Source organism: Phaseolus vulgaris, chromosome 4 (genome assembly GCF_051622355.1).
Source record: "Phaseolus vulgaris cultivar YP4 chromosome 4, ASM5162235v1, whole genome shotgun sequence".
Classification (NCBI taxonomy): Eukaryota; Viridiplantae; Streptophyta; class Magnoliopsida; order Fabales; family Fabaceae; genus Phaseolus; species Phaseolus vulgaris.
The window spans coordinates 8348352-8364508 of NC_143501.1; the positions used below are offsets into that span (position 1 = coordinate 8348352).

The 16157-nt window shown below is 35.5% G+C and overlaps 1 protein-coding gene across 1 annotated transcript; it reads right to left on the minus strand.

Moving 5' to 3' along the window:
- Positions 1-6639: 6639 nt before the first annotated feature.
- LOC137838223 (uncharacterized) lies at positions 6640-7143 on the minus strand. Its single transcript, XM_068647478.2, has one exon. It carries the CDS (start codon positions 7141-7143, stop codon positions 6640-6642), a length of 504 nt encoding a protein of 167 aa, XP_068503579.2.
- Between the last annotated feature and the right edge of the window lie 9014 nt (positions 7144-16157).

Consider the following 16157-nt stretch of genomic DNA (forward strand, 5'->3'; position numbering starts at 1 on the left):
GTAACTGTATGAAAAATATTTGACTATAAAACAAACATTCATGATATGGCAAGTAGTATTAGGGAGTTTGTTATAGAGTTTTGTTTGTACAGAGAACACACAAAACACACAATCCAACGCACGGGAAGACAACCACCGAAAGCATAGCGACCAACCGAACAAACGGATGCACACCATACGATCTTTGCACCACACACAACCGCAACAAAGAACAGTAAGAGAAGAGCAAGAGCAAAGTGAAAGAAAAAGAACAGAACACGGAAGACGAAAAAGGTAGGTGAGCAGGAATAAAAAATTGTCCTCAAATTTTGATTTGTAGTGTAATTGCCACGTCATCCAACATAAGTCAGGTAAATCTATCTCTGACATGCCTTGTTGTAGTATGAAAAATGTGTGTTAGTTGATAGTGGATGTTAACATATTGTGATCCTTATATTGATGAGATTTAAAAATGTTTCAAAATATAACATTTCATTTAAAATATGAAAAGGGAAAAACTGTTTTTTATTTTATATTATCAGTATTCCTATTATCATAAATTATTATTAATATCACTATTATAAATAATTGAAATATTCACTTTCAACTTCTTTACTAACACAATATTTTTTTTTCTAATATTTACTTTACCAATTACTTTTTGGTGTACACTTTCCTTTCAAACAAAGAAACCCAGGAGATGAGATACGAGCAAGAAACATATTTCTAAGATTGGAAACATTTTCTTTTTAAAATTATAATAAAATAAGTAAACATTTAATCAGTGTAATAAATTTACACAGTTATTTAAGTATAAATTATTATTTATAAATTTTTTAGATCAATGGCCTTTAACTTTGAGACAATCATAAACTATATTAACTTTGCACACAAATTTTGGCTTGAATTTGTCATTTTTCAGATTTAGGTCTTTCTTTCTTAAAAATGATGAGGATTGAAATACGTAATTATGAGGAGAGAATAAAAAAATTAAAAAAAAAACACAGATGATACAAAGTTGTTAGGAGAGAGTAAATAATTTTTTTAAAAAAAAACTTTTCACACTTTCATATAAGTAGATGTGAAGGTTCATTTCACAAAGTTAAAGGAAAAACACAATTATTGTTAGATTTGATGGCTATAACAAGAGGGGGGGGGGGGTGAATTGTTTTCAAAAAGTTTTCACAAATATTTTGCTCAGAATGAATCTTTAACCATCAACTCATAAAAGCAATTCAGACAACCAATTCAAAAACCAAACAGAAACTGATAAAGATATTCAATCGGTTAAAAAAGCGATTCAACCGGTTGTTTATGACAGCGGAAAATACAAACAGTTAATGAGAGAAGAGTTAGGGAGAATTAGACACAAAGATTATACTGGTTCACTCAATCACAAAGCTACATCCCTTCCTCATCCAAACCACTGAGTTTTCACTATGCAATCAATCACAGATTACACAAACACCACACACAAAGAGGTGACTTTGAATCCCACAAAGCCAACTCATCCTTTTTGCACACAACAACCACCTCAAGCCAGAATCCCACTGACTTTACAAGATTTTACACAATTATACAGAATGTTGTATGAACAATTACAAGAACTTGAACAGGATTAGAAAATACCTGGTAAAACACAATACACCAGCACCCTATTGATCATTTCTTTGAACCACAACAAAGCACAAAGCAATCTTGCTAAAATATGGTGAAAAACCTTTTCACAAACAGTTTGTAATCTCTCAAATCAATCTCAACTCAGAGTATCAAAAGTTTCTCTTTCATCAATCTTTTTAAATGTTTGAATCAACACTTTATTTATAACACTTGAAATGCTAACGTTGAAGCAAACCTAAACAACCAAATCAGTTAAAACAGATTTTCAAAAAGTTGTTACAAAGACATACATTTAATCAGTTAAAATCACGATTTAACCGGTTGAATGCATTTATCAGTTATAAAACAGATTCAAATAACAGTTTCAAACCCTTTTCTAGCTAAGTGACAAACAACCGATTATTTCGAAACTTTAATCAAAACTTGATGAGAAATCAAATAAAGGAGTCTTTTATTATTGAAGGAAGAGGTCATTCACCTACACATTTGAAGTTCTTCCTTCTAGTCTTCTCAAAATTAAAAGAAGACATAAAATAAAGAGAGGATCAAGCCTAAAGCCAAAGAAGTCTACAAGCTTTCAAGAATAGGCTTCATTTAAGTATCTCTCTTTATAGTTTCTTTTGTATAAAATTGTAAATAATATAGAATAGTGTTTAGGAAGGTGCTTAGAGGAAAACCATAGATACCTCTTTTGTAAAGCATCTATAGGCTTTAGTTTAGAATTTTCTAGAAGGTGACTCTTCATAAGTCACTATAGGCGTTAGCTTAGGAGACTTTTGGGTAGCTTGTGGTACAAGCTTTGTAAGCTTCATGACCAGCCCTTGCTCCTATAAAAGGAGGGCTTAGGTCCTTCATAATGCAGATTTGGAATTTGTAGTATCAAAACTCTCCCAAATTGGTGATTGAGTGTAGTGAGTACTTGTCTTCTCCTCTTCCTAGTTTCATCTTGAGTGCCTTGGTTCTCTCAAGTGGCGGCATTGCACACTTATCTTGGAGCCTTCACACTTCAAGTGGCGTGTTCATCAACCAAGAACTACAACCACATAAGTCCTCTTTCTTCTCCATCTTCTCATTCCATTTTCGTGCCTATTTGAATTCCTAAACATGTCTTAGGTTCCTTTCTTGCTTTCTATTCGGTGTTCTTGCTTATTTTCATGTTTCAATCGGTTCATCTTCTTTCTCCTTGGATTTTTTCGGTGCATTTCAGTTTTGAAGCATTTTAATCGGTTCATTTCATTTCTTAAGCAATTTAATCGGTTCATTTGCTTTCTTACTCCTTTTAATCGGTTCAATTGACAAGAAATGGGACTTCCATGTGAGCTTTGGTGTTTGGTGCAAGTTTTGGTGAGTTCTTGAAACATAGAACATTGATCCAATTCTATTAAAAGTGCCTATTCAATCTCCAACTCAAGTTGATTCCATAAAATGTCAAAGAATCATCTCTATCTTGCTATTGGAATCACATCAAAACTGATCTTTACAAAGATTCTAAACCCCATACCAAAACCTAAACATAAAACATCACACAGCTTCAGGCTTCATGAGGATTTGGTACATCCAAGCTTCCCATCTTTAAGAATCTCCCCGTATTTGATGGAGACAAATCCTTGGGATGCTTTTAGGAGTTTAGAATCTGTTGAATCCTACAAACACTGAACAAACACAGTATAGTCCAGTCCAAACAAATATGCACTATATATCACTTTTCAAAATAAGCAGAACCATACAAGAACAATCGATTATAATACAGAGATAACCGGTTGAAATTATGCTAAAACAGAAATAACAACTAAACAATAAACTAGTTACATCATTTTATAAAAGCAAGCAATATAGCAATGTTCAAAAACAAATAGAGCAATATTAAGAACATTACAAATCCCAATACTTAAATCCCAATACTTCTCCCCCTAATTGTCTCATCAAATAGACAAATGGTAGGATTTAAAACTACATATATAAAAAAACTTTAAAGCTAAAAAGAAGGACTATCCTCCCTTTGAAATTGCAATTCCAGAATCTGCCTTTGGACTTCTTCAATCTGTTCATCCAGAGTAGAGAACCTTGTGTCCATGTTGTGAAACTTTGACTCGCACATTTCATAAAGGTTCCTTTAATTATCCGCAAAGGTGTCCATTCTATTAACCATCAACCTTTCAAAAGGTGACATGGTAGTCATCCTCTCTCCCATGTGTATGTCATTGTGATCATCCTCTAAAGTTTCAGTAGCTGGATCATCTTGCGTTGCTACCTCTTTAGGTTCATCACCATCAATTGTTCCACTTGGGCCAGCATGATCACCTTCTTTGCTTAGCCATCTTCCACCAATCTTAGTAAATCTTATCTTACTTAGGGATCCACTATTGATTTCACTTGAGGGCTTGATAACTTTTGATAGTTCTCCTTCTATATCCACTTCAAAATAGTGAAGGAACTTAGAAATCAAAATGGCATAAGGATAATGAAAATCACATAACCTCATGGCTTTTTGCATGTGCTCTTTGATAGTGTGAATCCAGATGATCTTCACTTTGTTTATGATGCAGTAGATCATGAGAAGGTCTTCTTCAGAAAGAGTTGAATGGTTGCTCCCCCTCGGTGTGAGAATCCATGAGACTATGAAGGCCACAAGCCTTTCATCAAGCTTCAATCCTCCAACAGAAAAATTCCTCACTTTGGAGTGGGGATTCTTGAGACAACCTTTGTAAAACTGGATTTTGTTGAAATCTTCTACTACTCCAAGGTTTCCTCTATTGATTCTTAGTCCCGAAGACTTCAGCCCGGTCACAACAGACCATACTTCACTTGTGATAATCATATCTACACCTTTGACATTAGAAACAAGTGAGTCGCCATCAAAATGAAGGTTAGTGTAGAATACCTTTACTAAATCAGGATAGATGTTCACTGTGAGTTCTAGAAATTTCTTCAGCTTTTTTTGTTTGAGGATACTCCTTACAGAATCCAACTTTTGTTGTTTCATCCAAGTGAAATAAACAACTTTTGGTGTATTCACATTCTTTCTATTAGTCTCTAGTAGAAACTTCTTGATGAGATTGGTATTTCCAGCAAACCATCCTTCAAGCTTTCCAGAGCTTTTGACACCCCTGGACTTCATTCGTTTTGCAGATGGAGGAGTTCCAGACATTGCTTAAACCAGAAACAGTTTCTCCAAAGAAAGATTTTTAGAGAAAGATAGAAATAGTAGTTTTAGGTTAATCGGTTATTTTTTATTGGAAACAACAGCTAAATGCATTGGGTTTTATAGCAGATAACTCCTAGTCAAAGCTAGTTGTATTCAACACAAAAACGAATCAAAACTGAACCATAAAGCTGACATAGTCAGTCAAATCAGAAAGTACAGATTCACATGTGATATTTGACCAAGCATTTAAGACATATTTGATTTTCTAGATAGGTAGAAATCTGATCTATTAAAAGCAAATATACCAGAGTTAAACTGTATTCAAACATCAATTAAAGCATGTTTGACCATACATGTCACTGGGTTTAACTGAATCACAAACTACAATTAAAAAACAAAACACAGATTCATCCAGAGCTTATCAGATACGAAATAATCGGTTGTTTCGAAGAAACAATCGGTTAAATTTATGAACTGAAGAAAAACACTTGTTTCAAATCAAAAGCACATGTTCCATGTGGTTATCATGTTTTCACATATTTGCAAGTTAAAAATATATGAATAGCAGATGGAGCACATAAAAATCACTCATAGAAACATAGAAAAAACATATTGAATTGAATTTTGTACATTGATAGTTCTCAACAAGGAATGATTGTGTAATTCTTAGATACACTGATTTTCTAATTACAGAGGTTCAAGAAACCAGGACAAGATTCTGATATGTTGATATGTACAGAACATCCAGTCCTTGGTGAACCTTTCAAATGAAATTAGAAATCTACAAAACAAAAACTTTGTCAAATATTAAGATTTGATCCCTTAAAGAATTTGGGATCTTCAGTGTTAGATTTATCCTTCCTATTGTTAATACATCTTGGAATCCACATATAAATGTCTTTAGGTACAAGAGATTTACGAAACCTGCAATACCTGACAGAATGACCTTTCTTCATGCAATAGAAGCATGTAACAACCGGTTGAAACGATACTTTAACTGATTGTTTTTCTGGAAAATTTGAAAAAGGTTTTGCAATCTTTTTTTCTTTGCTTTGAGGATAAAATCCCAAACCTGCTTTTCCAAAAACACATTTCTGTGAGGCTAAAACATCTTCAAAGTTGGACTTTCCAGTTGTAAGTTTGTCCAAGGTTTTCAAAAGATAGCAAATCTTCTTTTCAAGAAGTTCACAATTTTCACAACTTGTTTTCTCACAATTGCAAGATGAATTCTTGTAGATTAAATCCAGATTTTCTAAATCTTCATTTGTTTTGGACAGCTCTTCTTCTAAATCCTTAACTTTCTTTTCTAACCAGTTATTTAATCCTTTCAACCGGTTGAGAGAAAGAGCCAATCGGTTGGCTTCATCATGAGTTTCATAAAAAGCATTAAGTAATTGATCTTAGGTGGTACCTTTACTTGTTGAAGTTGAATCCACACTACTTTTTACTGATGATAGAAGACAAAGATTAGCTTCCTCGTCACCTGAAGAGCTTGAGGATGAGACATCATTGTCATCCCATGCTATATATGCTTTCTTAGTTTTTCCCTTTTTCTCCTTCTTGAAGTCTCCCTTTTCCTTGACTTCATTGTTTGGGCATTCAGACTTAATACGTCCCTTTTCACCACAACCATAACAGGTATATTTGTTAGAATTAAATTCACTAGACTTCTTTGAACCATACCTTTTAGAAGCTTGTTTCTTTCTCAAGAATTTGCTGAATTTTCTTGATAACAAACTTATGTTTTCTTCTTCACTTTCACTGGAAACGTGTTGCTGTTTGCTAGCTTTAAGTGTTATGCTCTTGTTGTGCCTGTCTTCACTTTCTTGAACAACAATCCTTTGAATCTCAATTTCATGCTCTCTTAGTTTGCCAAAAAGAGATGCCACAGTCATTCAGGTGAGATCCTTTGATTCTGAAATGGTAGTGACCTTTGGTTGCCATGTTCTATCAAGACACTTCAGTACCTTGATGTTGAGTTCTTCTTCATCAAATTTCTTACTCAGACTCATGAGATGATTCACAATCTGAGAGAACCTCTTTTGCACATCACATATTGATTCTCCCTTTTGCATTCTAAAGAGCTTATATTCTTGGATTAGAGCATGCTTCCTAGCTCTCTTTACAACATTTGTGACTTCATGTGTGACCTCCAGGATGTCCCACATTTCTTTGGCCGAGTTGCATTGCGAAACCCTGAAATATTCATCACTACTCAAAGCAGATGTTATAATGTTCTTAGCTATCCAATCAAATTTAGCTTTCTTAGATTCTGCCTCTATCCATTCAGATGAAGGTTTATCAACTAAAACATCATCTTTCTTTACTTGAGGTACAAAAGGACCATTTTCAATTGATTCCCAAATGCCTTTGTCAGTTGAGTGTATAAAGATCTTCATTCTAACTTTCCAAAACTGGTAATTAACTCCACAAAACAGAGGTGGCCTGTTTATTGAGGCACCTTTCCCAAAGGGCATTTTATTAGCCATCAAAACATTTTCAAAAACCAGAAATCACAAAACTTGAATAACTTTCAAGAACCTTGCTCTTGATGCCAATTGTTAGATTTGATGGCTATAACAAGAGGAGGGTGAATTGTTTTAAAAAAAAATTCACAAATATTTTGCTCAGAATGAATCTTTAACCATCAACTCATAAAAGCAATTCAGACAACCAATTCAAAAGCCAAACAGAATCTGATATAGATATTCAATCGGTTAAAATAGTGATTCAACCGGTTGTTTATGACAGCGGAAAATACAAATCGTTAATGAGAGAAGAGTTAGAGAGAATTAGACACAAAGATTATACTGGTTCACTCAATCACTGAGCTGCATCCAGTCCTCAGCCAAACCACTGAGTTTTCACTATGCAATCAATCACAGATTACACAAACACCACACACAAAGAGGTGACTTTGAATCCCACAAAGCCGACTCATCCTTTTTGCACACAACAACCACCTCAAGCCAGAATCCCACTGACTTTACAGGATTTTACATAGTTATACAAAATGTTGTATGAACAATTACAAGAACTTGAACAGGATTAGAAAACACCTGGTAAAACACAATACACATGCACCCTATTGATCAATTCTTTGAACCACAACAAAGCACAAAGCAATCTTGCTAAAACTTGGTGAAAAACCTTTTCACAAACATTTTGTAATCTCTCAAATCAATCTCAACCCAGAGTATCAAAATTTTCTGTTTCATCAAGCTTTTTAATGTTTGAATCAACAAGTTATTTATAACACTTGAAATGCTAACGTTGAAGCAAATCTAAACAACCAAAACAGTTAAAACAAATTTTCAAAAAGCTGTTACAAAGACATAATTTAATCGGTTAAAACCACGATTTAACCGGTTGAATGCTTTTGTCAGTTATAAAAAAGTTTCAAATAACAAGTTCAAATCCTTTGCCAGCTAAGTGATAAACAACCGATTATTTCGAAACTTTAATCGGTTGTTTTTCCCTCTGCATGGAAAAACACTTTAATCTTTTAAAACTGATTGAAATGTGCTTTGTCTGTGAATCATAACTGATCTTTACAAAGATTCTAAACCCCATACCAAAACCTAAACCTAAAACATCACACAGCTTCAGGCTTCATGAGGATTTGGCACATCAAAGCTTCCCATCTTCAACAATTATATGGTGATTATGATGACAAATATGGTGCGGAATTGAATAAGCAACAAAGGAATTAAAGAGAAGACCGAATTGATTCAAAGAAGCAAAAACTAAGAACAAGTTTATGATTGAATGGAATGGAAATGGATTAATGGAAGAGATGATGAAAGAAGAACTTATGAATATGGAGCTATGGTGTGTCACGCCACTTGATGGGATGGAATCACCAAGATAAGTGAAAGGAGGCCGACACTTGAGAGCATCATGAACCCAAGATAAGACCAATTTAGGAGAAGACTCACTCACTCAACTCACACAAAAAATGTGCAGAATTTCTTTACTATAATTTCAACTTGTAAAAGACACTAGGTAGACCTCCTATTTATATATGAAGGAGCCTTGGTGAACAAGCTAAAGGGGTATGATGAGAAAAGGGAAAAAATGGGCAGCCTTAGGGTTTGACTAAGTCAATCCCGTATCCTTGGCTTGTACTTCTAGAAACTAGGTCAAAATACTTTCCAAATGGGCTAGGAACAAGCTAAAATGCTACCCACACCCCCTATTATGCTAAAGACACTTTATTCTAGCTTATTTCTACTATTTGACCCCTCAAATGAGCCCAAATTATTTACAACATTTTCTAAACATTTAAGAAGACCAGCAGGAAGAACTTCTGATATTTTGGTTTGTAGCTTCTTCTTCTGTTGATGCTTCATCGAGGTTTGGTGGGGCCTGACTTTGTATAATGAGATGACTGACCTTTTTGTTAGGTTCTCGATTTTTCCTTAGTCATTCGTTGTTTGCTTTGGTTTGTATCATGCCCCCCAAGTTGGAAAGAATTCGTCCTCGAATTTAGAACTCCTGCAAATAACTTAGTTAGTTTGTTCCAAGAGAAGAGATTTCTAAGTTGAGGATGTGAAAAAAACTTATGTTCATGAAGCATGGAGAGTTCACATGGGTGAATTCTAGATACAGGCCATGGTTGTAGAGAATGTCTAGGGAAGAGATGATTTGTTTGTGAAAATCCTCTTAAAAGTGGAGAACCTTTAGGAGGTTTTGGAAGATCATCCCTAAACTTCTTTAACAAAGATGTCTAGTATTTAGATTTATTGGGAAATGAAAAAGAGAAGGAAGAAATTTACCTAGGATGTGCAGTGATTTTCGTAGGAGTCAACAAGATGAGACCCACTTTACTTTCCATATTCTTTTTTATTGTCTTTGTTAGCTTTTGTTTTAATTTGGTCTTGATTTTCTTTTTGTAACATGGTGGTTCTTTTATTTGGACAATTGGTAGCTATGTGCCCAAAACCTAAACATTTAAAACATTTTGTGCTTGAATTTTTGGTGGGTGACTTAGGGGTAGAGGTAGAAGGATTGTGTTTAGAAACTTTTTGGTGAGAAATGGTTTGTTTTGAAAAATTGGAAGGAGAAGTTTTTGTATAATTTTTGTTTATATCCTTCCAAGAAGATTTGTAGAAGTCATCATTATGAGTATTTTTTAAAGATGTTTTTTTCAAAAGTTGTGATTTCACCTTGATGGCTAGGTGGATCACTTTCTTTAAAGAAGAGTACTCATATAATTCTACAAGATCTTTAATTTCTCTTCTCAAACCACTTACAAACTTAGCTATCTTGGACTCTTCATTATCATGCATATTAATTCTAGCCAACGTTGTTTCTAAGTCTTTAAAGTATTCATCTACCATCCTAGGTCCTTGATGAAGCCGTTGGAGCTTCAACAAGAGTTCCTTCCTATAAGGAGGAAGAACAAATCGCGCGCGCGTATACATACTTTCAAATCATACCAAAAGACCATGGTTTGCCCAGTGGCCACACCAGTGTGGATATCAATAGACAAAGGTATTTTGTCATCTTTATTTATCTTCTTAAACATATTCTTTAATCTTGTAGGTCCTCTACCAATTTTTGATCGAGAAACTTTATCATCTGCCATGTTCCTGTTATCAAACAAATATGATAAGCATCAAGAATATGAAATATGATTAAAATGAAATATATTGTAAAACTAAACATGAATCACATGTACATACAAATATATATTCCTTCATCATGATCATTTCGAGTTTCATGTACAACATTAGCAACATCCTCGTACTCTTTATTGATGGTCGTTCTTGTAAGTGATTCAATCTCACAAATGTCATTGTTTGTATCTTCTGGGTCATTATGTTGTTTTTTTCCATGTAGCACAACAGACCAGTGGTCAGACGTAGGATCTTGGATATAGAAAACTTGGGAAGCTTGATGTACCATTATAAATGGTTCGTCATGATAACCTATCTTTCGAAAGTCAACCAAAGTCATTCCTGATTCATCAACTTTGACACTAGTCTTATTGTCAACCCACTTGCATTTGAAAACAGGTACAGTAAACTTGGTATAATTAACTTCCCAAATCTCTACTATGACACCATAATAAGGCATTGATCCCACAACAGGATTTTGATCATTTGCAGTTGAAAACTGCATAGACTCTGCCTCCAAGGTGACTCCGCTATTTTGCACTGTACTCCTATCATCTCGAGACTTTGTGTAAAACAAACAACCATTTACTTCATAGCCAGAACAACATAAAACATCAAATTTGAGTCTGTTTGCAAGCCATGTTAATGTTTCAGATGCTGATGGATCATTCATTATTTGTTGCTTAAATCATGACATGAAAGTTTTGTTATGCTCAATTAACACCCATTTTTCTGATTGTCTTGGATTTTTATATTTGACAATGTCTTTGTGTGTATCTAAGTATGGTAACACCTCATCAGTGTTATTCAAGATATACAAGTGTGCTTGCAGAACCTCTTCTCTAGATTTGTTTATGACATGTACACCTTTTGAAGATCTACTTATGAATCTACGAGAGTGCCAACCTTTTTCAGGAACTCCTATACATTCGGAACAAAACTCAATAGATTCTTCTGAAATGTATCTTTCAATAATGGAAGCTTCCGGACGACATTGATTCTTCACACATCCCTTCAAAATCTTCATGTATCGTTCAACTGGATACATCCATCGCATATAAACTGGCCCACACAATCTGATTTCTCTTACAAGATGAACAACCAAGTGTATCATAATATCAAAAAAAGATGGAGGAAAAAACATCTCGAGTTGACACAAGATAACAATTATTTCTTCTTCAAGTTCATCCAACTTCTGAGAGTCAATCTCTTTACTACATACGGAATTGAAAAAAGAGCATAGTCGAGTGATTGTATGCCTAACATTTTTTGGCAAGATTCCACGAATAGCCACCGGTAGTAATTGTTGCATTAGAACGTGACAATCATGTGACTTTAAGCCAATTAGTTTCAAATCATTCATAGATACAAGACTCTTCACATTTGAAGAGTATCCTTGTGGTACCTTAACACCTTTAAGACTTTCACAAAAACTTATTTTCTCTTTCTTTGACAAAGTGTAACACGCAGCAGGCAAGTATGTACGTTTACCAACTTCTCTCGGTGTCAATTCCTCTCGTATATTCATCTCAATCAAATCCAGACGTGCATTCACACCATCCTTTATTTTGCCTTTAATGTTCAAAAGTGTTCCTATTAAACTGTCACACACATTCTTTTGTACGTGCATTACATCTAGACAATGTGTGACATCTAACTTACACCAATACGGAAGATACAAAAAAAGATTGATCTCTTCTTCCATATTTCATTCACAGTTTGATTCTTCTTCATTTTTTCAAAAGTCACATAAACATTTTTTATTTTTTCATAAATTTCAACACCACTTAAGGGAGTGGGACAAATGTCATGTTCTTGGTATCCGTTAAAAGCTCTTTTCAATCTATGATACGGATAATATTTCTTTAGAAATCTATGATGCCCAAAATACACGGTTTTTCTTCCATGTTTCAACTGCTCATAAGATGTCTTGTCTTGACATATTGGACATGCTCTATGGCCTTTCACACTATTGTTGAAGATGGATAAAGCTTGTTTCTACCTAGCCTTAGTGTGTTTGATATAGAATTTAGCTGGTTTGCTTTGAAGGTTGTAAAAGTGTCTTAGATGATCTTGTTGTTTAGGTGTGTGTGTGTGTTCAAGGTTGCCTTTCGCTACATGACCCATCCTAGATGCCAAATCAAGGTAGTAAGATCAAGCACATGATTTGGTTAAATGGTTTTGGAAAAGCTTTTTAAAAGTTTTCATAAAAGGTTGATTCAGTACAAAAATAAATCTGTTTACTTGAGAAACAATAGGTTTATTTTTGCTCTGTTGAAAGGCTTTTCGAAATTCAGTTAGGACACGAAAGGTAAAGCTCAGTCTGTTATTTCAGTTAAGCTGAATTGGCAGTTTTGTTAACATTTAAACCTGTTGTTTTTATAATCAATTTGTTGTTTTTAAAACTGCTCTGAAACTGTTTTTTGAAAAGTAGTTAGAAACTGTTCTCTATAAAATGAAATGTCCTTCTCACATGAAAGGGCTGAGCAATCACAGTTTAAACAGAGACAAAAACGTTTCTTAAGTGAGAAAGAGAATTGAAAAAGAATTTGCAAAGGTTTTTCAATAGGAAAATACATGTGTGCTTGTTCTTGAAGAACCTTGTGCTGGATGAAGGTGTTGGTGCTGTCTCGAAGCAAATAGAACAACTGGTTTATGTTCTTGCAACACAATTTCAGGTGTAATCTTTCCCTTATTTTTTCTTGTAATAGGTGTAAGTGTTAGTCACTCATTGATAGTGTTTCTTGGAGTGCAAGGTGTGCTGAAATAGTGTCTTTCAGCCCTGTGTGTGGAAGTTCTTGTAGGTTTCAAGAATTGTTGTATAACTGTAATTGTTTGCATGTGTTTTAGTGGATTCCACCTTGGAGTAAGGTGAACTGGACGTAGCTCTTGATGAGTGAACCAGTATAAAAATTCTCTTGTGTTTCTTTTCTCATCCCTGCACTTATTTCTAAGTTTTCACATAATTTGTCAAGAAAGGAATCTGTTCTTTTGAATCTAAATCTGTTAACTCTGGACCTGATAAAATCTGCCATTCTAGCTTGTTAATCAATCTTCTAAACATAAATCAAGCTACCGTGTGAATTTGTAATATGGCTAAAGTGTGAATTGTTTTCCTTGACTGAACTGTGACATTTGTTCTTTCTTCTAGATGCTTTGTGTTAAGTAAAATTGATTAATATTGTGATATAATCTGCAACGTTGTAAGTTGTAAAAGTTAATCAATTTGTTTCTGCTATTCTAGCTGGTTGATCTAAACCTTGTTGATCAAGTTCTGTTTGTGCTAAAGTCATTTGGAAAATCAATCTGTTTCATTTAAAATCAATCTGTTCTTTTTACCTCTGATATACTAAAAACAGTTTGGGTTTGCGAAAATTTGATAAGCTCAATTCACCCCTCCCCTCTTGAACTTAGACGCTGTTTAACTCTAACAACTATAACCTGACAAGTTCCCATATGCAGGGAAGTCATTGATAGTAGAAAACAACATCGCATGCAATCGAAAAGATTTATTCTTAAACGCGTCAAACACATCAACCCCTTCATTCCACAATAATTTCATATCTTCAATCAATGGATTAAGATAAACATCTATGTCATTTCCAGGTTGTTTTGGACCAGAGATCATCATAGATAACATCATGTATTTACGCTTCATACACAAAGCAGGAGGTAAGTTGTAAATCACTAACAAAACGGGCCATGAACTATGATTACTACTTAAATTTCCAAAGGGATTCATTCCATCAGTTTCCAATTCAAGTCTTAAGTTTCTTGATTCTTTTCCAAATTCAGGAAATTCTTTATCAATATTCTTCCACTACAAAGAATCAGCAGGATGACGAAGTAATCCATCACATTTTCTATTATCTGCATGCCACCTAAGGTTTTTAGCGTCATCTGCATTTGCAAACAAACGCTTAAGCCTTGGAATTATTGGAAGATACCAAACAACCTTAGCAGGAGGACCTTCCTTTGTCAATTCATCAATTTCATCATTCTGGCCAACCTTAACCTTATAACGTGACAAACCACACCTGGGACATCTTCTTAAATCATAATACTCATTTCTGTATAAAATACGATCGTTAGGACATGAATGTATTTTTCTATACTCCATACCCATTGGACAAAGTATTTTTTCGCCTCATAATTTCGATTGGGCAAGGTATTTCCTTCTGGAAGCATGTCCTTAAGCAATTGAAGCAATTCTGTAAAACTTTTGTCGGTCCATCCATTCATTGCCTTCAAATTCATCAACCTTAACACTGCTGATAATCGTGTGAAGTTAGTTGAACCAGGATACAAAGGAGTCTCTGCATCATTAGACATATTTTCAAAAACTGCATTAGCAAATGATTCTGCTCCCACATCACGAATCATGTCTTTTAATCTATCATCCATTGAGAAATGAACTTCCTCCGAACCTCCGTGCCCACTTGGCAAGTCTAACAATTCACCATGCCATGTCCATGTTGTATAACTTTTCAAAAATCCATCACACAAAAGATGTTCTCTAATTTTAGAAACAGTCAATATCCTTCCATTTAAACAATTGATACAAGGGCACCTTATCCTTACTCCATTCTTATAACTAACGACACCCTTTTTAGTAAGTATCACTTATTCGTGGTGCATTAATCCAACTCCGATCCATAGAACTGCTAAACTAAGAACCAGTGTAGACTCAGAACCAATGCGTTCAATAAGTAATCATTAAAAAATAAATCAAAATTGCCGAAGGTCGGACACCTCCGGACTCAGAACCAGTGCGTTCAATATGTCAAAACAATATATAACCATTGAAAAATAAATCAAAATTGTCAAAGGTCGGATACCTCCAGACTCAGAATCAGTGCGTTCAATATCTCAAAACAATATATAATCATTGAAAATTAAATCAAAATTGCCGAAGGTCGAACACCTTCGGCCTCATAATCAGTTCGTTTAATATATAGAATCAATATCTAACTCAAAACAAACACTTTCAAAATATAGTTAATAATATATAAAAATATACTAACCTTAGTAGCGGCGGCGATAGCGGTCGGAGGGCACAGTGACGCAACTCGGAGGGCACGGTGGTCACAATGGCGCGGCTTTGAGGGCACAGTGGCATGGCACGGAGGTCACTGGTCGCTGGAACGGTCGAGGGTCGCGTGCGGACGATTGGTAGCTGTGTGGCAGGGTGCGTCCGTCACGGTCGCGAGTCGTGGTCTCGGTTTGCGGTCGTTCGACGGCAGGGGGCGGCAGTCGCGGTCGCGGGTCGCGGTAGGGTGCGGGTTCGCGCGACCGGCTGGGGCGGTTGCGCCTAGGTCGCGGGAGCGGCTGGGGCGGTTGCGACTAGGTCGCACGATTGGCGGGGGTTCGCAGGAGGGTCGGCGACGATCCCTGGTTGCGGTCGGCGGTAGCTTCGGGTAGGGTTGTGGTCGACGGTAGCTTCACGGTCAGTCACGGTGGAGCTTGGTCGTCAGGGTGCGTCTTGCGGAGGCACGGTTTGTGAGAAAGAAGGCAAGGTTTGTAAATGAATATGGGAGAGTGTGAAAAAGAGTCTAAAAACTGAAGGGGGGGAAGAGTTTTAACGACGGTTCTGGAAGACCGTCATGGAAACTCATCTTTTAACGACGGTTCTTGGTGCGAACCGTCGTTGTATCTTACCGCCATCTTTTTAACGACGGTTTTGGGTTGAACCGTCGTTAAAAGTCCAAAAAAATTTCAAAAAAATTACAGGATTGCCACCGCCTAGTTGTTAACGATGGTTGTCTCCAAACCTTCTTTGAAGGGTGTCGTTA